At 43.2% G+C, this 26419-nt stretch overlaps 2 protein-coding genes across 59 annotated transcripts in view; one reads left to right on the forward strand and one right to left on the reverse strand.

Moving 5' to 3' along the window:
- CCDC148 (coiled-coil domain containing 148) overlaps positions 1-13520 on the reverse strand; it is a 141677-nt gene extending 128157 nt beyond the window's left edge. The window contains exons 1-3 of one of the 10 annotated variants that reach the window (XM_065560592.1): positions 13035-13355; positions 10725-10780; positions 8108-8209 (exon numbers count right to left, since the gene is read on the reverse strand). Coding sequence is in view for 5 of the 10 variants with exons in the window: in XM_065560595.1 (XP_065416667.1) it covers positions 13194-13323 (130 nt within the window). In the remaining 5 variants the exon portion in view is untranslated. Of the gene's footprint in view, positions 1-8107; positions 8210-10724; positions 10781-13034; positions 13427-13459 lie in introns of those variants that run through there. The other 9 variants (XM_065560593.1, XM_065560589.1, XM_065560590.1 and 6 more) reach the window with 9 other exon arrangements.
- Positions 13521-13620: 100 nt separating this feature from the next.
- The window catches only part of PKP4 (plakophilin 4), a 210137-nt gene continuing 197338 nt past the window's right edge, over positions 13621-26419 (forward strand). For 11 of the 49 annotated variants that reach the window (XM_065560574.1, XM_065560573.1, XM_065560555.1 and 8 more), the window contains exon 1: positions 13658-13811. The gene's annotated coding sequence lies outside the window, so the exon portion shown is untranslated. Of the gene's footprint in view, positions 13812-14841; positions 14864-14913; positions 14938-26419 lie in introns of those variants that run through there. The other 38 variants (XM_065560542.1, XM_065560544.1, XM_065560545.1 and 35 more) reach the window with 12 other exon arrangements.

A 26419-nucleotide genomic window follows, 5' to 3' on the forward strand; every position in this document is an offset into this window, starting at 1 on the left:
ACAACACTAAAGTTGTAGAAAAACTGACCTATAGATTTACTCAGATAATAGATCTGCTTGCTCACCAACCCACATAAAAACCAGCTTTACCATACCACAATACTGAACAGCTATCACTCTATTGCACCAGCATCCATCCGATTAAATCTGCATCACTGATTTAGTACAATAGAAATAAAGTCATTGTAATAGGACACTGCCATAGAACCAATGCTTGATGCATTAAAAACAGACATCTTGGCTTTGCCTGGATATTTATTTTTGATAAACATAAAATAAAACCAAGGCATTTATCTACCAGCTGGAAACCACTATCTTATGCCAGTGTTCCCTTGTGATGTTTTCAGTGTTGTTGTAGCAGTGTTGATTCCAGGCTGGGAGAGAGACAAGGTGGACCAGGACCTGAAAAAGAGTTTTGTGTAGCTCGAAAGCTGGTCTCTTACACCAACAGAAGTTGGTCCAATATGAGCTATTACCTCACCCACCCTGTCTAATATTTTATTTTAATATTTGCTTTTAAATCCAGGGTTGCTGGAACAATTTTTATAGTGGGGGTGCTGATGATGGAAACCATGTATTTAGTGTTTGTCATTACTACTTCAAGCCAGAGGGTACGGGAGCACCCCCAGCACTCCAAGTTCCAGCAGCACTGCTTAAATCTCATCTGTTGCAGCCCCACATTTTGGGTCGAAATGTCTCTGCCATCCCTTCAAAACTCATTATCTAGTCACCTCTTTTGACTATAAAGCATTCAATCCACAAGAGCAAAGAACAGAAATAACAGTGCAAATAAGCATAGAGGAAGTAATTGAAATTTGCTTGGGGTTTCCTATTTTAAGAACATTAATGAAACATGGTCAAGGTCCAAAACTTGACCTGCCTTGTAACTGTTAAGATTAAATGAGGAAATCTTCCAGTTTCCAAATATTTAGATTATTAATATCTACCTTTCTGTTAAGAAGAAATAAAACCATCATTTTGTATGACCAACAAAATGTGTTTTGTCCTCCCTTTGTATAAGTAAGCATCTTCCCAAAGCTCTGACTGACACATAGCACAGTAAGTTTAACGTCTACGAAATCATCATACCAAGCAATTAAAGTAACTCAGAACAAAATATCAGTCAAATAGAAAAGGCCAAACTTGGTAAGGAAGAAACAGACTCACAGAAATGTAGGGCTGGAAGGGACCTGAAGAGGTCATCTAGTCATTTTAGTGCATCCTTCCATGCTGAGGCAAGACCAAGTATACCTAGACCACATGCCTGACAGGTATTGGTCTCTCTAGCCTGTTCTTAAACCTCACTGGGTTACCTAATTCCAGTGCTGAACATTCTTATAGTTAGAAAGTTTTTCCTAATACCTAACCTAAATCTCCCTTGCTGCATATTAAGCTGACTGCTAATCCGACCTTCAGTGGACATGGAGAACAATTGATCACACTCCTCTTTATAGCAGTTCTTAACACATTTGAAGACTGTTCTCAGATCCCCTAGGCTTTCTTTTCTCAAGATTAAACATGCTCAAAGTCTTCCCTCATAGATCATGTTTTCTAAATCGTTTATCATTCCTGCTGCTCTCCTCTGGTCTTTCTCCAATTTATCCACATCTTACCTAAAGTGAAACAAAATACTATAGCTAAGGCTGCAGCACTACCAAGTGTGACACCCTGGCACCACAATATTTATCACTGTCATATAATGAGGATATGTTTTGTACAACGTATGCCTTGTGAGGTATCACTCAAAGTCTTGATCTTCTACACCAGGGGTGGGCAAACTTTTTGGGCCGAGGGCCACATCTGGGTGGGGAAATTGTATGCAGGGCCAGGGCAGGGGGTTGGGGTGTGGGAAGGGTGCGAGGTGCAGGCAGGGGGCTCAGGGCAGGGGTTTGGGGTGCACAGGGGTGCAGGAGGGAGCTCAGGGCAGGGGGCTGGGGGTGCAGGAGGGGTACGGGGTGTATGAGGGAGCTCAGGGCAGGGGGCTGGGGTGCAGGAGGGGTACGAGGTGCAGGTAGGGGGCTTAGGGCAGGAAGGGTTCAGGCTCTGGCCCGGTGCCGCTTACCTAAAGTGGCTCTGGGGTGGCAGCGGCATGCACCAGGGCCAGGGCAGGCTCCCTGCATACCTGCCCTGGCCCCAGCCCCGCGCCACTCCAGGAAGCACTGCGGCCCCTGGGGGAGAGGGGCCGGAGGGCTTCACATGCGCTGCTCTTGCCACGCCTCCAGGTGCCTCCCCCCAAAGCTCCCATTGGTCATGGTTCCCCGTTCCCAGCCAATGGGAGCTGCGGGGGGATGTGCCTGGAGCCAAAGGCAACGCACGGAGCCCTCTGCCCCCTGCCGGGGCCGCAGGGAAGTGGTGTCGGCTGCTTCTGAGAGCGGTGCCAGGCCTGCAGTGCCACGAGGCAATCCTGCGGGCAGGATCCAAAGCCCTGATTGGCCGAATCTGGCCCACGGGCCATAGTTTGCTCACCCCTGTTCTAGACAGTAATATCTCATTGGATTGTATGTGCTATCGTCGTATGCGAAGTTAGGCTATGTATGTGTTACTGAAACATGATGTGAGTTTGAAAACACTCACAAGCATCCTTTTAGGTACAACAGTAAAAAGGCCAAACAATGTAAATAGCTTACTGAGGAAATGCACACAAGCACAAGGATTACCCCAGGAACTTTGTACAACAGAAACCTCTCAGATACAGCACTACACAATAGGAACTGTTTGACCCAGGTCACAGCAAAAGAGTTTTCCAGCAAGTGGGAAGTAGATATAAAAAGGGGACTATGACATCATGATGGGACCTCACTCTCCCTACAACACACCTGGCAACACCTGAGGGGCAAGGACTGAACTGTGGGAAGTGATGGTCCCAGGCTAGAGGAATTTTTAACTTGTGTATGAAAACCTGGGAAAGCCAAGGCAACTTGTGCCTTAAGAATCTGCCAGCCTGTTTATCACTCAGGGTGAGAATTTGCTAATTCATATCCTACATATCTAGTACGTTAAGCTCAGTTTGCAGTTTTGTTTATTTACTAAGGAATCTGCTTTGAGCTGTTTGCTATCCTTAAAAATCTTTTTTATTTGGTCTAAAACTAGTGGGGCAGAAAGCTGTTGCATATCTCTCACCACACTGAGGGAGGGGACACATTTTATAAACTTATGCTGTTCAGTTCCCTGTACAGCACAAGATGGCATAATTTTGGGTTTACACTCTAGAGGGGAGTGTGTGCCTTAGCTGAGTCTTCCCATGCAGAGCTGAAGCTCCAGCTGGGTGTGTCCCTATCTGTGTGTATGCTGGTGAAAGAGCAAACTTGGAGAGCTTGGCAATTTATCACAGCATGGAGCCCAGGCTAGTGGGTCAGGCCGGCTCAGTGGTATCCCAGTTCCAAGTGGCACCCTGGGGGGGAACCTGTCACACCAAGTACAACAGAATATTTACCTCCCATTGTGACGGGTTGGATCACAGAAACCCCCTTGGGAGCTGCCACCCGATGTGCAAAGACACCCCTACTTCTGTTTTCCCTGCCAGCTCAGGACTCCGGCTCCCTGTCTTGCTGAGCCAGACACTCCCGTCTGCTCCAACACAGACCCAGTGTCTGAATCACTTGCCCCAAAGCTGCAAGTTTACCTGAAAACAGCTCACAGAAGTGTGCTTTTCTTTAGCACTCAGATGCCCAACTCCCAACGGGGTCTAAACCCAAATAAATCTGTTTTACCCTGTATAAAGCTTATACAGGGTAAACTCATAAATTATTTGCCCTCTATAACACTGATAGAGACCTATGCACAGTTGTTTGCTCCCCCAGGTATTAATACATACTCTGAGTTAATTACTAAGTAGAAAGTGATTTTATTAAATACAGAAAGTAGGATTTAAGTGATTCCAAGTAGTAACAGACAGAACAAAGTAAGTCACCAAGCAAAATAAAATAAAATGCGCAAATCTATGTCTAATCAAACTGAATCAGGTAATCTCACCCTCAGAGATGCTTCAGTAAGCTTTTTCTCAGACTGGACACCTTCCAGGCCTGGGCACAATTCTTTCCCCTGGTACAGCTCTTGTTCCAGCTTAGGTGATAGCTAGGGGATTCTTCATGATGGCTCCTCCCTCTTTGTTCTGTTCCACCCCTTTATAGATCTTTTGCATAAGGCAGGAATCCTTTGTCCCTCTGGGTTTCCTCCCCCCTCCCCCCATTGGAAAAGCACCAGGTTAAAGATGGATTCCAGTTCAGGTGACATGATCACATGTCACTGCAAGACTTCATTATCCACTCGCCAGTACACACATATACAGGAAGACTCACAGATAAACACAGCCATCTGCAGACAATGGTCCTTGTTAATGGGAGTCATCAAGATTCCAAACCATCATTAATAGCCCACACTTTACATAATTAAAATAGGCCCTCAGAGTTATGTTTTATATTTCTAGTTTTAGATACAAGAGTGGTACATTTCTACAAATAGGATGATCACACTCAGTAGATTATGAGCTTTGTAATGATACCTTACAAGAGACCTTTTGCACAACGCATATCCCAGTTGCATTATATTCACTTATTATCAAATCTTTATAAAACTACCCCCTTACATTATATTCACTTATTATGTTTTTATAAAACCATATAGACTGCACAACATCACACCCATGTCTTATAGGATGCCCCGGTAATAAATACACCACAGAATAATATTAGCCTTTTTCTCTTAACTGCATCACATTGCTGGCTCATATTCAATTTCTGATCCACTATAACCCCCCAGATCCTTTTCAGTAGTACTACCGCCTAATCAGTGAATTCCCCATTTTGTACAATATTTGTGCATTCAGTGGCGGATTACTGAATGGGCCGATGGGGCCTGTGCCCAGGGGCCCAGTCAATTTGGGGGCCACACAGGAGCAGATGGAACTCTAGTCCCACCCTCTGCTCCTCCTTTCCCCCTCCTTCCCTCTCCCAGAGGCCCTGCCTCCAGCCAACCAGAACCCTGTGGAAGGGTGGTGAGCAATATCCCCTGTCCCCAGGCAGAGCTGACTGAGCACTGCTTGCCCAAGCCCCACACTGAGCTGGGCCAAGGCCCTCCCCGCCATGCTGGACCAAGGGGCCCCCCCGCCTGGCATGGCGCTCAACCAAGGGCCTCCCCCCCATCTAGCACTGGAACGAGCCCCTCTCCTATCCCACCCCCCACAGCATGAAGCTCGCCCAAACCCCTTCTCCCTTTCCCCCTCACCAGCCTGGGGCTGGTCTGAGTCCCGTCTCCCTTTCCCCCTCGCCAGCCTGGGGCTAGCGTGAGCCACTCGCCAAAGCCCCCTTCCTCCCCTGCCCAGGGCTGGCCTGAGCCCCACCGCTCACCCGTGACAGCTCCTTTTTGGCAAAACTGGGCATTTGTCCCATTTGCTCTTGCCAATTGGTGATCAGTTGGAAAGAAAAAATGGGACAAATGCCTAGTTTTGCCAAAAAAAAGTCAGGACGTCTAGGACCAAAATAGGATATATGGTTACCTTAGGACTGGGGTCCCCAGACTTTTTCAGTCATGCCCTCCCCCTTACCCAGTCCGTGCCTCCTCTGTCCCTGGAGCTAGGGCTAGGGCCCAGAGTGGGGCTGGGGCCTACAGTCAAGGACTGAGTGGAGGTGCAACCAAGAGCAGAGCCACAGCTAGGGCTGGGGGGCATAGCTGGGAGTAGGGCTGGGCCCTAATGTGCATCCCCAAATGTTCCTCCATGCCCCCCTAGGGCAGTGCACCCACAGTTTGGGGACTAGTGCCCTAGGCTGTGGTAAGAGCTGCCCAGGGAGCCCAGGCAGCTGTAGGGAGCCGCAGACCCTGCATCTGCCTTGAGCAGGCAGCTGGTGTGCCTAAGAGCAGCCTCTGGCCTGTGTCCCTGCCCCCCAGGGCGTCCAGGGTTCCCCACAGTGGCCCAGGCTCCCATAGCTGGGAAGGATATGGGGGCCCCAAATATTCTGTGCCCCAATGTTCTTAATCCACCACTGTGTGCATTTGATTATTCCTTCCTAAACGTAAGGCTTTGACCTGGTCTTCACTGAATTTCATCTTGTTGAATTCAGACCAATTCTCCAGTTTGTCAAGGTCCTTTTGAATTCTAGTCCTGTCCTCTAAAGTGCTAGCAACCCCCCCCCCCCCAAGCTTGGTGTAATCCCCACATTTTATGAACTACTCTCCACCTCCATTATCCAATTAATTAATGAAAATATTGACTAATAGCAGACCCAGGACCCAACTAGATGTGTCCTCCCCGTTTACTGCAACCATTGACAGTCTTTCAAATAGTTATGTACCTACAACATCTAGGCCACATTTCCCTAGTTTGCTTTTGAGAAGGTCATGTGGGACTGTGTCAAACGCCTTACCAAAAAACAAAATTCCCAAGCTCTTTCACATCTATTGCTTCCCTGCCCCCCCAATCCACTAGGCCAGTAACCCTGATAAAAAAAAAGGAAATTAGGTTGGTGTGACCGTAAGTGCTGACTCCGTGGGTGCTCTGGGAAGGGTGGAATGGGGCAGGGCTGTGGGCTTGAGCACCCCACAGTACATTGGAAAGTCAGTGCTGTGGGTGTGACATGTTTTTTTCTTGAGAAATCCACATAGAGCTATTCCGTGTAGCCCTATTATTCTTCACATGCTCACAAACTGAATTTAATAATTTATTCTGATATCTTTCTAGGTATCAAAGTTAGGCTGAATTACCCGGGTCCTCTTTACTCCCCTTTTAAAATATGGTTACTATGCTTGCCCTGTCTGTATATTTAAGGTTTGTCTAAATTGAGGGATCCATCCTCCAAAGTCCTGATCACTCTGCCCCCCTCTTGCAAAGCACTAACCCCCATGCTTAACTTTATGTGCATATAGTCACAAGTTAAAGTGTTTTGCTGTGTAGGCACCAGAGTGCTCAGCACTGTCCAAGATCAAGTACGGATGATGAAGTATATTCTTAGAGTTATACTGAACATAATGGAAGAGACAGTTCCCTCCCCAAGTACTTTAGTCTAGATAGACCAAACAATACCTTACATACACTTAATGAAATAGATTACCAGGAATTGGATTTCTACAGTAATAGTGCTGTTATTAAAAAGTGTTTAATGCTAATCCACCATATAAGAACTTCACAGAAGAAGTGGGTTTTCAGTAGGGGTTTGCATGAAAGGGTGATTGCTTGGCACATCAGGAAAAGGAGAGAGTTCTAGGTGTAAAAGCAGCATGGAAGAAAGCATCAAGATGAAAGAGAAGGATACAGAGGAAGCTAATATGCAGGAGCTTCAAGTGAGAAGGAAAGAAGAGCAGAGAAGTAACCTAGAATGAGGTTACATACAGTTTGAAAGAGAGGAGAAGTGGCATTATCCTGCAAAGGTGCTTAAGTAGCTTGATCTTTTCAAGAAGGGGAAGGAACATTAAGCACTATGTGGAGCATAATTTTACTACATCTCATAGGATCAGGATTTAGTTAAGTCACCTTGCTCAGTAGCTTTGCAGAACTGCATGGTCTATGGTATACAAACTGGTTCTGTAATTCACCACTGGCATAGTGGAAGTATTAGTATAGCCAGGGCTCAGGTGTTTTTATCACCACACCAACTAACCCTGCTCAAAGGGCCAGAATAGAAAACTACCATTGACTTCCAAGGACTTTGGATCAGATATAGAATTTGCTATCAAAAATTGGTTCAGTATTAAAAAACCTAGGAGAATGCCAAAAAGATTAGTATATTTATTAATATTTACCTGCATGAAGCAATTTATTTACATGAGAAAACAGTTAAAGTACTGCAGGTTAACTGCAATATTTTTAAAATAGCTATCAAAACATCCATGTATATTTTACAAATAAGCTTTTATTAAAAAACTCAAAATAATAAACAAGCAATTTTCATAAACATTTTAGGTAAGACCATGTTAACATTAAGGGTTTCTCAATGGCAAACAATCCTAAAGTCTATGGCTTTTTTTTTATTAAATTAAAACCCTTTGCCACATCATAATACTTGGTGTCGTCTATGTAACATTGATAAAACATCTGAGATGGTGCATTGGTGCCACAGCTTGTAGATAAATCTCTGATAATTTTCATATGACTTTACATTGTGCCTCTTCATATAACCTTGTGGTGGGTCTACCCACGTGTGACCTCTGTTTTCATGGGACTTTGTATCAAAGCCTCATTTAGAAACTTTGCATTGCCCTTGGTATAATATTATAGCCCCTAAGGATAGAATAAGATAAAAAAAATATTTTTGCTAGCAGTAGAACAAGAGCTCTCCCACCCCCACTCTTAATCAATTGCCCTGTTGAATGAATGAGGTGTGGATGAGCAAGGCCTGGAAGGCAGCACCTCCAGACAGCCTCAACTGTTGGAGAGGGGCTGGGAGCCAGACCCAAGGACAATAAAACGTGTCAAGTGGGCTCATTAAAAACAAGCAGACATACCAACGGCCTCGGGGGTTAGAAGCAAGCACCTTCTTTTGGAAACACCCTCTTTGCAGCATTAGGACAACACTCAAAAGAAAGCAGCACAAAGGACCAATGGACACAGACACAGAGTTTGAATCTGGTATAGATTTGCATAAGAGGAAAGCTGCTATAAAAGTGAGGTGTCTTGCAGAGGACCTCGGGTCTCGTCTTGTCAACATGGGAGCATTGATCCGGATCGGCAGAAGCCCGGCTCCACCCCCTCCCCCATCTAACTCACCTGGCCAGTGAAGTTAAGGGGAGCAACTAATTGGTAACAACAAGACGATACAGTGTTAATGAATACATGTATTACTAATATATGTGGTGTTTTGTCTTATTCCCCCTGAAAAGATCCTGTGCAGTACTTTAAGTACAACAAGCTGTAAAGCCAGTGGAGACTAAAATACACAGCATTCAATAGTACATTTTGATATACGACAATTAAAGCAGCCCAGAATGAGTGATTCAGCATTTCCATCTGAAAATTGCCATTTCTGGACACGTTCGTTAAATCACTGTTGTGAAGCTTCACTGGGTCCTACCTAAAGGTTACTGATCTGCTTTCATTCTCAGTGCAGTAGATCATAGAGTTATCAGTATTTTTTTCAGTGTTGTGATTGATTTGTTTTTTCCTTAAGTATTTTGAACCCTTGATGAAGGCACAGTGGTAACATACGAATTATTGCTTTGTATTTTGTAGAATGGAATATGCGATTCAGGAGTGATCTTTTGTGAAATGATTTGTCTTCATTCTGGTCTTCTTTATGGTGTTTAAGAGGTGAAAATTTTGTTTTTATAGTAGCTACATGGTGGCTGTTTTGAACATAGGTGTAGTTTGACTTCCATATTTGGGGAGGGCAGCTCCAGTCAGGCCAACGGGGCCACATTGGGGAGGCGGGCAAATTCCACATGTGATGGAGGCTTGCAGTTTGGGGTGGACAATGCCCCCCCATCTTCCCCACACTACACCCATGGTTTTGACGAAGGAATTCATTGCTTCTCTCTCCCTTCCTCTCTGACATAGTGGAGGAGGATGTGTGATGTACATGCTGTGGCAATCATTGCAGGATGTTTAATTTGTCAGGGCTAGTATAAAAGGGTAACACGAAAACATTCTACAAATACATTAGAAGCAAGAGGAAGACCAAAGACAGGATAGGCCCATTACTCAATAAGAGGGGGAGGTGGGGAACAACAGAAAATATGGAAAGGACAGGAGTGCTAAAGGACTTTATGTAAGTTTTCACCAAAAAGTTTAGTAGCAATTGGACATCTAACAGTGAATGCCAGAGAAAATGAGATAGGATAGAAGGCTAAAATAGGGACAGAACAAGTTACAAATTACTTAGACAAGTTAGATGTCTTAAAGTCACTAGGGCCTGATGAAATACATCTTAGAATTCTCAAGGAGCTGACTGGGGAGGTATCTGAGCCATTAGTGATTATCTTTAAGGCTATGTTTAGTCATGGGTATTTTTAGTAAGTCATGGACAGGTCACGGGCCATAAACAAAAATTCACAGGCCCATGACCTGTCCATGACTTTTACTAAAAATACCCACCCTGATTAAAACTTGGGCAGGGGGCCATGGGTGCTCGGGGGGAGGAGGGGTACAGGGGCACTGCAGGATATGATCCAGGAACCCCATTGGTACAGGGGGGCAGGCTGTGGCCCAGGACCTCTGTTGGTACTGAGGGAGGGGTGTGGGGTGGCAGGGGCTTCCAACCCATCTCTGTGTCCCTCCAGCTCCTAGACAGCGGAGGCAGGGGCCAGGGCAGGGGCTCTGCTGCTCCTGCCGCAAGCACCAGCTGCTGCAGCTCTCATTGGCCGGAAATCGCAGCCAATGGGAGCTGTTGGGGCAGGGTCTGTGGGCGTGGGCAGCATGTGGCGCCCCCCCCCCTTTCCCTGGCCGCTCTGCCACCTAGGAGCTGCAGGGGGCCATGTTAATGGAAGCCAGGGAGCCCCCACCCTGAGTTAAGTGCCTCCCCTGCACTCCTCAACCTCCTGCCCCTAGCCCTGAGCCCCCTCCCACACACCCAAACTGCTGCTGCTGGCCCAGAGGCTTCCCAGCTGGGGCAGCCCCATAGCCAGCACCAGCTGCTGCAAAAGTCAGAGGTCACGGAATCCATGACTTCTGTGATAGACTCATAGCCTTAATTATCTTTGAAAAGTCATGGAAAATGGGAGAGATTAGAGGACTGGAAAAGGGCAAATATAGTGCCAATCTATAGAAAGGGGGAATAAGGACAACCTGGGGAATTACAGACCTGTCATCTTAACTTCAGTACCAGGAAAGATGATGGAGCAATCAATTCGCAAACACCTAGAAGATAATAAGTTTTATCAGCATGGATTTGTCAAGAACAAATTGTGTCAAAGCTACCTAACAGCTTTCTTTGACAGGGTAAAAAGCCTTGTGGATGGGGGGGGGGGGGTGGGGGGGAGGGGGAGAGCAGTAGATGCGATATCTCAACTTTAGTAAGATTTTTGATATGGTCTCACATTTCCTTCTCATAAACAACCTAGGGAAATAAACCTGGATGGAGCTACTATAAGGTGGATGCATAACTGGCGGGAAAACCCCAGAGAGTAGTTATCAGTGGTTCACAGTCAAGCTAGAAGGGCATATCAAGTGGGGTCCCGCAGGGATCATTTCTGAGTCTGATTCTGTTCAATATCTTCAATGATTTAAATAATGGCATAGTGAGTACACTTATAAAGTTTGTGGATGATACCAAGCTGGGAGTGGTTGCAAGTGTCTTGGAGGATAGGATTAAAAATGTAAATGATCTCGACAAACTGGAGACATGATCTGAAGTATATAGGATGAAATTCAATAAGGACACATGCATAGTACTCCACTTATGAAGGTGCAATCAGTCAGACACATACAAATGAGAAATGACTGCCTAGAAAGGAGTATCGCAGAAAGATCTGGCAATTATAGTGGATCACAAGTTAACTATGAGTCAGTGCAAGACTGTTGCAAAAAACATCCCACAAACATCATTCTGGGATGAATTAACAGGAGTTTTTTAAAGCAAGACACAAGTAGTAATTCTTCCACTCTACTCCGCACTGATTAGGCCTCAACTGGAGTATTGTGTCCAGTTCTGGGCACCACATTTCAGGAAAGATGTGGACAAACTGGAAAAAGTCCAGAGAAGAGCAACAAAAATTATTAAAGATCTAGAAAACATGATCTATGAGAGAAGAGTGGGAAAAAAATGGGTTTGTTTAGTCTAGCGAAGAGAAGACTGTGAAAGGGGACATAACAGTTTTCAAGTACATAAAAGGTTGTTACAAGGAGGAAGGAGAAAAAATGTTCTCCTTAACCTCTGAGGATAGGACAAGAAGCAATGGGCTTAAATTGCAGTTAAGGTGGTTTAGGTTGAACATTTGGAAAAACTGCCGAACTGTCAGGGTACTGGAACAAATTGCCTAGGGAGGTTGTGGAATCTCCATCATTGGAAATTTTTAAGAACAGGTTAGACAGACACCTGTCAGGGATGGCCTAGATAATAATTAGCCCTGCCTTGAGTGCAGGGGACTGGACTAGAAGACCTCTTGAGGATTGTTTTATGCTGTAATAAGTTTTGTTATTCCTGCTGAACTCATTTTTGTTGTTGTGTGCATAGCAGCATTTGGTGACAAAATGCAACACTTAACTGAATGAATGCATAGAGCTCTCTGCTACCACACCTTTCAGTCTCCAGAGCTGTTTTGTTAGTACTTTCCAAGAGGACAGATTCGTTACTAATATTTTTTAAGTCATCTATTTTAGATAAGATCAGAAGACAGTGAGTAGGCAACATGCTTAAAGATCTATGATAAATGCATTTTATCACATGACTTGCTTCCCACATTATCAGCATAACAATAAACAGACCAAGATTAAAGTTATCATAGAGCAAAACATAAGTTGAAAGCTGGTTTACATATATATTATATAAATAATCCAGAAACTGAAGTCTAGCTGATTTCATAGACAGGCAACAACTCATAACAAAAGTTTGCACCCACAACACAGTCTTTACATTCACCTCACATAGGCCGGATAATAGCACAGTAAAACTTAGTAGTCAGATAATGGTATGTATTGTATTGTATTGTCTGTTTAGGACCTATAATACTGCAGTGATACATGCTACAGACATTATTTCTTTACCAGGCACCATTTCCTTAGTAGTTTACTGGGCTTTTCTGACTCTACTAAAGGGTTGCCCTCTAATAGGAGCATTTTTCCCAGCATACCTTTCTCAGGCTGCCCCTTTAAATATGGAAGAGTCAAGCAGCTGTAGTTCTAAAGTAGCCATTTTGTAACTAGTTGCTGCTCCTGGTCTTCCAGGTAGGAAGTATTCTTAACTCCTATTATATTTGCTCTTGCTCATGGCTAAATATATGGCCCATTCCAATATATCTATAGCTATAGACAGCCATTCTCTCACCAGATCCACTTATACAACATACAGGGACAACAGTCAGTGACTGAAAAGCAGCTGCTCACCAGGAGCCAAGTTTAATGGGAGGCACAGTGGGGAGTGAAAGCTGAAATCAAGGCTGGGATTCACACTTACCGGAAGGAAGAGGATGGATTCTTAGATGGTATCTTAGGAGACCTCCACCCACTCCTAGTTACTAGCAGAAATGGTCTGGGGCAAACTTCACTACTAGGGTGGTAACTTTTTTGGATTTTGCACCACGTTGTCAATGCATTGCCTTTCCTCTCGCCTCACCTTTCCAGCGGGACAGGCGAGCCTGACAGTCCCCAAGCCTGGGCAGGGAACAGCGTGCTGGCTCCCTTGTAAATCCCTGGCACTGCAGGCAATTCTGCTTAAGAGGCCCCAGAGCGTGGAAAAGGACCATACCCTACCCTGTTACCCTCCCACCGGCTCCCCTCTCTTCCCTGCTCCCGCCCAGTGACCTCTCTCCGCCCGGTGCCTTCCCTCTCCCCCAGTGACCTAATGATTCCCTCTGCCCGCTCCCCTTCCGCCGCACACACCCGAGCTTCAAGGAACTGCTGCTCTGAGCCCTTCCACTCAGCCCCATCACAGCATCGGTAACCATAGAAACCTCAACTAACCGGCTCATTGGGTGGTTTAATATGAGACAGTGACCAATAGGGTGCGGCCCTGAGCCGGGATCTTCCAATAGCATTGCGGCACAAGGCAGGCCGGTGTGCTGACGTCCGTGGTGGGAGGAGGGACTAGGGAGACTAGGCTGAAAGGGGGTCGGGACTCGGCGGCGGCGGCGGCACCACCATGGAGACCCCGGGGTAGGGCCCGACCCGGCGGGGAGGCTACAGCTGGGGCCCCTCCGCGCCCAGAGCTCCTGCCAGCGGTGTCATCTGTGCGGTGAGTGAGGCTTCGGGGACATGGGAGGCCTCGGGGACACTCTAGGGTGGGGGGTACCCTGGGGCGGGGACCCGGCTCCGGATCAGAGGGGAGGCTGAGCCAGGAAGGAGCAAAACCAGCTGTAGGGAGCCGAGGAGAGAGGTTGAGTCTCCCTGTCTCTCCCTTCACCCCCAGATCCCTTCCCCGCGAGGTCTCTGTCTTTTCACCCCTAACAACCCTTTGCCCCCACTTGGCCATCCCCAGCCTCTCCCCTCTTGGCTTGTCTCTTTCCCATACCCCACCCCCAATCCTTTCCCCCCTTAGCCTGTCTCTTCCCGCACTGGTCTCGCTTCCCTCCCCCAGCCTTACCCATAGCCCCCCAAATCCTTCCGTCCCTAGGCCTGTCTCTTCCTCTGATCGCCCCCTCTCCCCCCGCCTTTGGCTTGACTCCTTTCCCAAAACTCTCCCCCTAACGCCCTCTCCATTCTTAACCTCTGTCGCCCAGACCTCTTCTCTCCCGGCCCTCCCAAGCTCGTGTTTCCCTTCAGCCTTCCGTTTCCCTGTAAAATTGGCTTTGCTTGGGCTTAGGCTGAATGAACGCAGCCACAGTCTCCTCTAACCCCTTCCCCGCGCTGGGCTTCTAGGTGGCAGGCCCACGGAACTGCCCCTCTGCGGTCCCCGAGCCCCGTGGGGAGGGGGCAGAAGGCTGCCTGGTTTTGCCTGCATGTTCAAGGAGTGCGACAAACAGGGCGCTTGCGGAGTGGAGCGCAGGGCGGATGAGAAGGCAGGTGTGCGGCTCGTACCGTGTGTGGGGCGGGGGGAGGCGAGGGGGACACACGCTGTTTGTTCCTGGGGCTTTAGATTGTGCTGGAATGTGAGGAATGCGCCAGGGGAAGCGCGCACACAACCCGCTGCAACAGATCGCTCCTTGCCCAGCTCTCCTCCAATAGTCAAAGGTCACTAGAGCATCTACCCGGGAGTTAGCGAACCTCTCTGTGTTTCCATGCTGCAGAGAGGGCAGGAGCGGTGTCTGCTTGCCTTAATGCCTTCGGCATGGCATTGCACAGGTTCAGGTTAGATTCTCGCTGCATTTCTCCGCGATGAGATCAGTTTGAAGGTTGCTTGTCCCTCACCGCACCCGAGTTGAGTAAGGCTGGATATTCACTTCCTCCCCGTTATCAAGGGCCTTTGATTGCTGCGCCAAGTTTTTGCTGAAACATTTGTGCAATTGGTATTTAAATTGTTTGGTGTATGTTCCTAAGCCGAGCTGCAGAAGCTTTGGTGGTGGTAGCGGCGGGGGCGGGCGGGAGGAGAAGAAAAACGTTCGTCGTGTGTGGTGTTGCCGCAACACACATTTTGCTATATGTTTTTGTTAATACTTGTAAACGGCGATCTAATCTGGAAAATATTTCTATGCATGGATCCTTCTTGTTTAACATGAACTACCGTTCTTTATCATACTCAGCTGCATTTATACTCTCATATAATACGTAATGAAAAGGAACAGAGAGGCAGTGTTTTGCCAGAGATGGGACAGATAGAACTGTCTGGTACTGTTAAATTACAGGGCGTGTCAATTACCATCTGAAACAACACAGAAACCCAGCAGGAGGCAACAATCGCCACCACGTCTTTCCCCAGATTTACATTTGTTAGCACCAGGGCGATTTTCATTCTGCTATTCAAACTGTCATAGCCATTTAAGTTGATATTTGTGAGGAAGTGATTTGGGAGTGGTGGGGAGAGAAAAGGGGATTTAGAAAACTTTTAGAAAACAATAGTCCAGCTGTAGATAAAATAACAGAATACTAATAGTGGGTGTCTGAGCATAGTCTAATGGTGATTATTTTCTGTCTGTGGCTTATATTTCTCTGTCAGATCAAAGAAAATAATTACACAGTGCTTAGCTAAAGAAACTGTAGTAGCTACTAATCAAGTCCAAGAACTATCATGCAAACTGCTGCTTTGACAAACATTGTTTGGGACAGGTTTGTTAATAGGGCCACATGATCAGGATATCAAGCTGAACTGTTAAATCTGTTTGTGGGTATTTTTTAAGCTAAGGAAACAGCATTGTATTCCTCCACTGTGATTATTATACTGAACTACCTTATGTCCACAAGCCATGAGGTGATCCCTAGTCACTGATTATGTATGTTGAATACAATGTAAAGATTAGGTATGCTTTTGATATAACTAAATTTCAGATTGCACACCAGTACCCAAACCTTAAATGAAGAAACTATCTAAGCCTTAAAATCCTCTACTGCTGGTGGTAGGAAGTACAGCTATGGGAATCTGGTAACTTGGCAGCCTTTTTGTTTGATCAGTAAGCAACACCAATAGGAGAAAAGTGACAAATGTTCAAAATAAGAGCATTTCTGGGTGACTGTAATGATACGTGCAGCTGTTTTACAGCTAACACATTTGCCTCTGAGGATAAATTAAGTTTACTATCTTGGCTGTGTATGGACATTTTGCTACAATCACACAAAAAGCATAAGGAAATTGGGAGACGTGATTTAGCAGTGAACACGCCCATCCTGTCGGGAAAGGTGTTGAGAGGTGCAGAATTGGAAGAGTGAAAATGTATTTTAAAATTCTTGGAGTCTGGGTTGTTTCTGCACAAACCAGTATGTCTATGATCAATGAATGTTCTAAACTGGAAATCCTAAATTGTATACAGGAACATTGTATATATTCGTTCTCGTAGGAACACTAATTTTCAGAAGGCAACTCTACTTTGCTATAAAAAATATGTACAATATCTTACTACAGTTGAAATAAATATGTATGTAGCCCAGGGTAGATTAAGCCTTATGTTGTCTTTCTAATTTTCCACTGCATATTAATTTTAAATTACAGTCCAAATGCACATGTGATGTATAACTAAAAATAAAACTGTGGGGACAGGTGTGGCCTCAAAGTAATAATACTTTATAGCTCGCTTTTGATTCTGCTGATGGCTGTTACTCCTTTTATTAATCATTGTACGAGACTTGGGAAGGGCAGGGAGAATAAAGCTTTCTTGACTTATTGAATAGGTAGACCGTACACTTTTTGTCTTGGAAAGACATTGACATTTGGTGAATTTCTGATACCTCTGAAAATTAAAATATTGGAACTTAACTCTCAATTTTAACTTTATTTTTAAACTGGGAAACCAATGAAATTTAAAATATCTATTTTTAAAAGTTCAATTAATACTGGTTCACTTTGATAAAATTGTAAGTGCTGTCTGACCATTGGAATATGCTACTAAAACTATTTTTGTTTACATGTAGGTAGCATGAACAATATGCTGTGTATCTTCCACTCAAAGGTGAAGGGAGTAGAGGCTGTGTAGAGCATGGCCTCTGACCTAAGCAACTTCAAAATTTAACAGAAAATAAAAATATAAGAGGTTTTGTTTGTTTGTTTGATCCTCCTTTCAGTAGAAGTTATGTGCTTTAATCAAACTGGTACACTTTAAGGAAGTGTGTTTGTTTTGTTTTGTTTTGTTTTTTAAGAAAATACATTTTCTACAGGGAGAGAATTCACCCCAGTTTTCTGATTGCACATTGGAAATGTTACATACCTTGTGTGGCATTCTTTTAAAGCATAGCATTCTCATTTACTGCTCTGTGTGCCACAGCTGTATTTAAAAGGTTAAAGAAAAAAGTAATAATATGATATAGTATTTTATTAATGTTCTAGCAACTTCATGTGTTGGCAAAATATTGATTTTTTTTGTTGTTGTTGAATCTAATTTTTCAAAATGAAAATGGTATTTAATGTAACAAGTAGTTCTCTATTTTTACATTGCCTATATTAGACAGTTATGAAAATTATGAGAATAAGCACCTCTACAGAACTTGTAAAAGAACTGTGTTATATGTTTTTAATGTGTGCTATATCAAATGATAGCCATAAAAAACCCTGCATGTATTCTGTGAACTTTTGAAAGAAATACTATTCATATTCACAATTTGAGTCATTTGTAAGTGCTCTTTTGTTTCATTTTGCTTGGATACAATTGAATGTGTCACCTCTTTTGTGATTAGGTATTATGCAGCAGATAGTACAGTAAACTGTGACACAATGTTATTGAGACTTGTATGTGGATTATTTAAACACATTAGTACTTCACTAGTTATAAAGAGATCACAGAATACGGGACTTTTTCTAATAGCATCGCAGTTAAAGAAATCTGTTGCATTACTAAGTACAGAAGAATCAACTTCAGAGGCATGCCTCTGACATTCTGTTGCAACATTTTTCAGAGTAGCAGCCGTGTTAGTCTGTATCCGCAAAAAGAACAGGAGTACTTGTGACAGCCCACTTCATCGGATGCTTATGCTCTCTCAGAGTTGGTAAGACAACTCCCACCTGTTCATGCTCTCTGTATGTGTGTGTATATATATCTCCTCAATATTTATTCCACTCTATATGCATCCGAAGAAGTGGGCTGTAGTCTACGAAAGCTTATGCTCTAATAAATTTGTTAGTCTCTAAGGTGCCACAAGTACTCCTGTTCTTGTTGTGACATTATGTAGTTATAAGAAAGCACTGTGACTAGTCCAAGGAGCTTAGTGATCATAGTAGAGTTTATTGCTGTAGGCAGAATAAACATGTCAGTGATCACTAGCTTTATTGTCAGGATATGCTTGTTAAATGTGCTGAGAGAACAAAACAACCAACAATTGAATGGAATAGTCAGAGGGTCTGAGATTTTTGTTGGAAAAGGGATAGGCATTTAGGTACCTACTACTCGGTATTTTGTATTGTCCAGACAGCTCCCTTCTTCTTCTTCCTCTGCTCCTTCCTATTGTACTTTATACCTACTGTTACATTTAACTTCAACCTTGTCTGTAGATTTTAAAACTAGTTAAATTGGTGCAAACTGCTCATGTAGAAACAATTGAACTGGTTTAACCCTTGCTTATTTTCATTTGTATTATCATAGCGCCTAGGAACCCCTATCAAGGTTCAGGGCCTATTTTGCTAGGCAAATGGGTAAATAACAAAGAACACAGTCCCTTTCCCAGAGAGTTTACAACCTATGTGTCAGACAGGATACAACAGGTAGATGAAATAGACAAATGGAGTGAGAGGTTGAGGTAATGAAGAGTTTAGAACAGAAATCTCAATTTGCCACTTATCTAACCACTGCAGGACTGGGAGTGCACTTGTAAACATTATTGCAGAGGCAAGTTCCCCCCTCTTCCCCCCGCCCGGTGTTTCTTCTGAAATTACCTGTACTCCCATGGCTCATGCTCCAATTTTGCAGACTGTTTTTTAATTTAATAATTTACTGACTGGAGCTAAACCAGTTTAATCCCATTCAAAGTGCATCTAATAGAGGGTCTGCAGTTGTTTAACTACATCAATTTTAAAATGATCTAGATAAGCCAGTGCAACTGTGCATAAAGATGTAGCCTTAGACTGCAAGAACTCTGGAGCCAACCCTGATCTTCTATTGTGTACAGTGCCTACCACAGTTGACTCTCTGATTTTTGTTTGTGACCTGTATTGACTAATATAATGTAAATTATAATAGTGAGGGCACACAGGAAATGTATGTGATGATTAACAGTTAATCATAGAGCACTACAGATTGAATAAACTGATTACTTTACTTAAACTGCAAAGCATTCCTTTAAACTTGTATCCAATCTTTATAGTGGAACTTCACATAACAAACTTGTTAAAATGTGTTCAGTAGGCTGCCAACATTAACAGGATAAATGTCTAGTAGGAAATGTTAACTGCTTCGATGCCACATTAAATAGTATTTTCTGGGCAACATGTTGCAGTTTTGCTTCTAACCTTTTTTTAAAAAAGCTTGTGATACCAAATGAGTCCATGTAACTTTTGATATGCTTTCCTACTTGAGATTTCTGAAAATAGAAGAAGTTTATATTTCAGTTTTTGAATATTTGAAGAAAGTCCCTCACCCTTTAAATTCCAAACTGTTAGAGCAGGGATGGGCAAACTACAGCCCGAGGGCCGCATCTGTCCCTTCAGACATTTTAATCTGGCCCTAGAGCTCCCGCTGGGGAGTGGGGTCCGGGGCTTGCCCCGCTCCGGTGCTCAAGCTGGGGAGCAGGGTTGGGGGCTTGCCGCACTCCGCACATGCCGTGGCTACCAGAAGCAGCGGAATGTCCCCCCTCTGGCTCCTATGTGTAGGGGCAGCCAGGAGGCTCCACATGCTGTCCCTGTCCAAAGTGCCGCTCCTGCAGCTCCTATAGACCGGGAACCCCGGCCAATGGGAGCTGCAGGGGCGGCTCCTGCAGATGGTGCAGCATGCAGAGCTGCCTGGGCTCGCCTCCGTGTAGGAGCCAGAGGAGGGACATACCGCTGCTTCTGGGAGCTGTTTGAGGTAAGCGCCGCCCAGAGCATGCACCCCTGACCCCGTCCCGTACCCCAACCGCTTGCCCCAGCCCTGATCCCCCCTCCTGCCCTCCAAACCCCTCAGCCCCACCCCAGAGCTCGCACCCCCAGTTTTTGTTTTTTTTCTTTGTAGTTTTCTCCTTTTCCCTCTAGTTTGGTCCCTGTCTGGAAGAGAGAGGAGGTCTTTATAGGTGCATTTTGGGGACAGCTGAGGACTCCCCTAAATTAGCAGTAGATGACTAGCATTTATCAGTAATTGAGCACCCCAGCAGCAATTGTTTGGAAAGCAGTATGGTGCATAGGGGGCAAATTTGTTTGCCTCAAAAATCTTGGTTAAAGCTTACCTCCCTGGAACCAAACACAGCTTCTTCCTGCTTTGCTGTACAGTGAATTTGGTAAATGGCAAGGGGTCCAGTAAAGTGGCTTTAGCAGAGATCAGCTTTTCTTTCATGATCACTTCATGCCTCCATTGTGTTGTGAGTCAATCCTCTACTTTCTGACAAAGAATACTACCATGAGGACAGCAAGAGAGCAGTTTTTGAACCAACACAGTCAGTTTACTTGCTGGCATTTCCCTTATTCTCTCCATAACTAGTATATCAAACTACAAATCTTGTAAGGAAAGTTTAGTTGCCTCTCTAGGCTCTGTGTAGACAACCAACACCCAGGTTCCTCCCCCCGCATACACACTCTCACACACTCACTCCATATGCTTTCATTTCTGAATTGACTGCTCCTTCTCTGGCTACAATCCCGGGTGGGGTGGAGTGGGGGAGAAACTTCCTGTTCAGTGTGCCTGTGCAGGGGCCAAGACTCTCTTTGGTTACCTTAAAGCCACAAGTCCCTCTCATTACATCCATGTCCTTATGCTCAAAGCAGGTTTAAAGAAGGCAGTACTACTTAGCAAATTTTCTTTAACCCTTCATTGCAGTTATATTTACTTTTAGCCTATCTCAGTATTCCTAGGAAAGATGATTTTAGGACAGAAATGTTAGACTATTTGAGCAGGGAACATCTTTCCCCTTGCTTAGCTCTCCTACTGAAAAGGGAAAAAAGATAAGGATGGGAGGAAATTAGCAGTTCCTGCAGCTCAGTCTGAAATGGTGTATTGGCATGACTTACAACAGAAAAACAAAATCTTTCTTTGTCCTAAGATTCCTAGTATGGATTAGTTTATTCTATCCCTTTTCCAGTATCTGATTATGATGCTCAGTATCACCAACTCCAAGCATTTAATCGTGAGTCAAGTCCTCAAAAAATCATGGGACTGGCTTAAAAAATTAGGGTTTAGCAGGCCAATGCTCAAACCACTGAGCTATCCCTCCCCCCATGGATTAGTTTATTCTATCCCTTTTCCAGTATCTGATTATGATGCTCAGTATCACCAACTCCAAGCATTTAATCGTGAGTCAAGTCCTCAAAAAATCATGGGACTGGCTTAAAAAATTAGTTGAAAAAATTAATGTTGGGTTCTTTTTATATTTCTTCAGGTTTTGAGCTGTTGTGGATCATTTTTTATTCATACTTTTCTCTGGGGGTACTTGAAACTTTTTCTTTTTAAATGAAAATTGAGATTCTTACCTAATCCCAGGACTCTAGGATCTGGGACTTTAAGAAAAACACCAAGTGTCACAATAAAATCACAAGAGTTCACAACATCGGAGGCTAAGTGAGCTATGAAACAGAGTAGTTTATCAACATATCAATAGCATATCCCTCAGAAGTGTGGTGAGCTGAAAAAGGACTGTTTTCATTCTCCTTTTTTCACTGTATGGACAAGACCAATAGGCTTTCTCCCAAGAGGAATCTGAGATCTTCTCCAGTGGAGACAGCTGAACTAGGGGATTGAAACCACATTAAGTCCTCTAAAACAGAGAATCGTAGGTGAATGAGATCCACTAGCCAAGTGGTATAGAAATAGTTTAAGAATGTTTTGCTTCTGCTATCTTCTTTCAAAAGTCCAAGTGTTGGGGCTTTAAAGTCTTTAAAGATGCTAATAATCCAGGGTGCAAGGGTTTCTGAGATCCTTGGAAAAAACTATTTTTGTTCTATAATACTTCAGAACACTAGAGGTAGCTAGGTGTTTTTGGTTTTATATCAGTCAAGAAGCACTCACTTTTTTTAATGGGATTAAGCTGTCTGGGAGGTGAAGTCTCATTGAAGAAGGTCCTCAAGCCTTACATCTGACTTTCTCATGTTTTTGGTGCACTCTTCTTTCTGGGACAAAGAAATCTTGTACAGTATTTACAGATGACTGTCCCCACCCCCTTTCCCACCTCCCCATATTGTGTCAGGACAGTTCTGTCTAGCGACCTACCTCATGTGGAACAAAGGTTTTACTCTAACAAGACATGTATCAGTTCAGATCTGCCTTCAATGTCTGACAATCACAAGGCAAATTTGTTGATTTAGTATGTATGACAGAAAAAGTTTCCACTTCCTATATGTAACTTCTAAATTTCCTTGTATGCGGGGAGAAGTTTCTGGAGGATTTTTCCTTCCTTTCCTATCCTAGCTAAATTTAAATTCAAAGTTTAAAGGGTATCCAGCATATCAAACTCTCCGTTTAAGTTTTGTCTGATATGGTGTGATCATAATATCCTGGTTGAATAACTAGGCCAATTATACGTTAATGTCCTGAGTGAGGTATAGATGTTCTCCCTTGGAAATCTATAGGCGACTTATTCTGTGACAGACTTCCAACAGATACTCCCTCTGTGTGACTTCCTAGAGAGGTAAGTTTCTTGAGCCTTCTCTACACTGCAATAAGTACTCATAGCTGGCAGTGGATGCAGCAGAACTGGTGCTGATCAAGGCTTAACTACAGGTAGGCTTGGAAGCATTAGTTTTTTTTATAAGTAAATGTTTGTAAATGTCTATTTCACCATACACAGAGAAACTAATGAAAAATATTTCCATCAATAATTGAAATTTACAGTTAGGCAAACTAAGAAAAATGCTTTAAAACTTGAGAGTTTGGTATAAGGATATTTACTTTGTAAGTTTTGACATGTGATGTTGACAATTTGTGTTTTAACAGTTATAAATCTTTAATCTTTTGAATTTCAACATCTACTGTCCTTACAGAATTACTATCTGACCCACCCATTATTTCCCTTAACTGTGAAAATTTAAATAAATAGAAATAAAAAAGCTTAAAAATAAACATTGATATTATCGGTCAAAATTATATACATATATAAGAAAAATCTGATTATGCCAAGCCTACATTTAACTACAAACAATGTTCAGCATCAATTAGGAGACAGTAGTTTTTTAGTACTATTTCTGAAATGAACAATTCGTCCTTGGTTACACTTGTAGTTAAACTGTGGTTAATACCAATTTTGCTGCACCTATTGCAGATACTCATTGTCAGTAATGGTATCTCTTGTACTGTAGAGAAGATCTTGAGATGGGGATAGGGTGACCAGATAGAAAATATGAAAAATCGGGATGGAGGTGTGGAGGGTAATAGGTGCCTACATAAGACAAAGCGCTAAATATCAGGACTATCCCTATAAACTTGGGACATTTGGTCACCCTGGGTGGGGAGCCCACACCTGATTCAGGGAAGAGGTTCACTATAGCTGCTGTTTGAAACACTATAACTTCATGTGTTTGAGAGAGATGAAAATATTCTGTAATGTACAGAATCCTTCAAGGAATGTCAATTGGAAAAAAATCTTACAGCATGTCCCTTAGCAAGAGGCCAGCTAGTTTATATCCCACCAAGTTAGTTATTTTCCCCTTCTAACCTCACCCTGGACATTTTCTAACAAGCAAGTAGGGATCTAACCTCGGACAGCCTCTAGCAGATTATAACAGAATTACTTCTTCCTTCAAGGAGACTAGATCATCATTGTCTTGCAAAGTTCACAAATTCTGTTAACAACATAGATGTCCAGAAGCTTGAGGAAGGGTCTCTTGGTAATTAACTGGGGTTCATATCAAGTGTTGGTTCTTTTCTCCACCTTCCCACTGATAGAAAATAGTCAAAGTCCAGATGTTGGTCCTACTATTAATCTTTGCTGATCTTCAAACTCCTAGTGTCTGCAGCTTCATTAGTAAACTTGGACTTACTGAGTTATTCAGGGATTCTGGGCAAAATGGGGTTTTGGCTAAAACATTACTTTTTATGGTGGTTTCTTCCTACTTCTCCCTCCCACACCCCCCATGAAAACTAGCTTGGAATCAACCCACCTCCTCCCCCGTTCCCTCTTCCCCCCTCACCCCCCCACCCCCAGCCTCTGGAAGGGAATGTATTTAGGATTACATTGCAACACCATGCCTCATTCTTCAGCCTTTGCTTGCATCCAAATATTTCTCACTTAATAGTTTTGACTCATGATTGGTTCCTAATGAGGCAACCTGGGGACCAAGGGACTTCTAATGAAGTACTAAAAGCCCTCAAAGCTACTTAAAAAAAAATTAATTGCAATGTCTTACTGTTTTGGACTCTAGATCATTCTTCTTATGACTTAATTTTAGTGAGAAGGTTAAGCAAGCAGTGACTATTGTACTTCATTCAATGTCCCTTATTTTCAACTCTGCAGAAAAAGTGGTCTGCAGTTTATCCTTCATCCCCTTTTGTCTCCGTGAGCTCTGACTTTGATGGGAGAGCTTCTCCCATCGATGTAGCTACCACCTCTCGGGAAGTAGATTAACTACACCGATGGGATAGCTCTCTACTGTTGGCATGGCGCATCTTCATTAAAATGCTACACCAGCACAACTGCATTGGTAGAGCTGCGCCGATGCAGCATTTTAAGCTTATTAATTATTTAAGCTTATTTAAGCATTTTAAGTTTAGACATGCCCTAAGTTCTATGTTTTTGTTTTATTCTCCTGGATCCACTACTCCTGGACAGAACCTTTAGTAGCTTTAATAAGTTTGGTAGCATAGAATTTTGTCTTGTCTTGTCTTAAAGTCAGAACAAGAGAGAAAGTTAAATGAAGTTAAATGTAACAATCGTGTCAACACAGTAATTGATTATTTCCAGTTTAACTTGTGGTTAGTTTTGTCTCTCCTTGGTTCTGGAGATAGTTGTATTGGAAAGGTTTCGGGGTTCAGAAAATGTACCATAAGCTTTCAGTTTTGTTTTGTTTTTAAAAAACAAAGCCAAACCCCTATTTTTAATTCTGCCTTCATTTTGCTGGATAGGCTAGCAATACTGATGATTTTATTACTTCAATCCAGAACTAATCCATACTAATAGAAAGCAACCTTGATTCTGGCATTTCCTAACTTTTGAGTGCTTAACTTCATAATCTTAATAGTTTTTTTTAGCATTTTTTTGCATGTAACTTCACATCGTTTGATTGAGAATAATATTGATTTAATTTAATATCTTAATCTGGAATGTAATTATTCTGTGAATCAAAAATTTGTGCTTAGCTTTAAGTTACAAAGTACACAAAGCATTTTTTTCCTTGTTACTGTAGAAAAAAGCACTGTAAATCATATGAAGTTGTGCAAGCTAAAACTTGTCTATAGCAGCACAGCAGGCTGAAAAAAATGTTCCATGCTTAATTTAACAAGCATTATGGGTGAAATTCACTCCTGCTGAACAAATTCTGATTACTTGCTCTTTGTGTGGGGCACTAAGTGTAGTTGGGATGGTGGATGAAGTTTATCCTTCTGCTGTTGGGCCTGCATTGCCCCCTGCAGATGATAGTCCACAGGAATAGTTTGCAACCAATGACACTATGTATCTCCCACAGGAGGTTTGAAGCCTGGGTTCCTTTTTCCCTCAAGGTGCATAGAATACAGAAGCCTGCTTACACAGTTCTTCCTTTCATGTCCTTCTGACACAGTCCCACTATTTGGGGCTTAAGTGGCATGGAAAGCTTTAGGCTGGCCCTCCGTCTGTAGGTGAGTTTTACCTATTATGACAAACTTTTGAAGCATATTGCTTTGAAAACTTATATTGTTTAAATTTAACTGAAAACTAATTAAAGGCAAATTAAATTGGGATGAGATATTTTGCCTATGCCATCTGTGCCAGAAATATAAAATATGTAGTGGGTGGGAGAATGTTTCCAGTTTATTGTGCCTATCTGTTCCCTTCTCCCCACTCACCCTGCAAAAAAAGCATCTAAGCAGAGAACGCCCAGTTGAATTTTCCTTGAATTCCAGTAACTGCTTAGTTGTTGCAAATATCAAGGTGGATAAAAATCAATGATTTAAAAAAATAAAATAAAAAAAATCAGATATTTTTATTTAAATCGAATTTTTTTGATAAAATGCTTTTTTG

Source organism: Chrysemys picta, chromosome 11 (genome assembly GCF_011386835.1).
Source record: "Chrysemys picta bellii isolate R12L10 chromosome 11, ASM1138683v2, whole genome shotgun sequence".
Taxonomy (NCBI): Eukaryota; Metazoa; Chordata; order Testudines; family Emydidae; genus Chrysemys; species Chrysemys picta.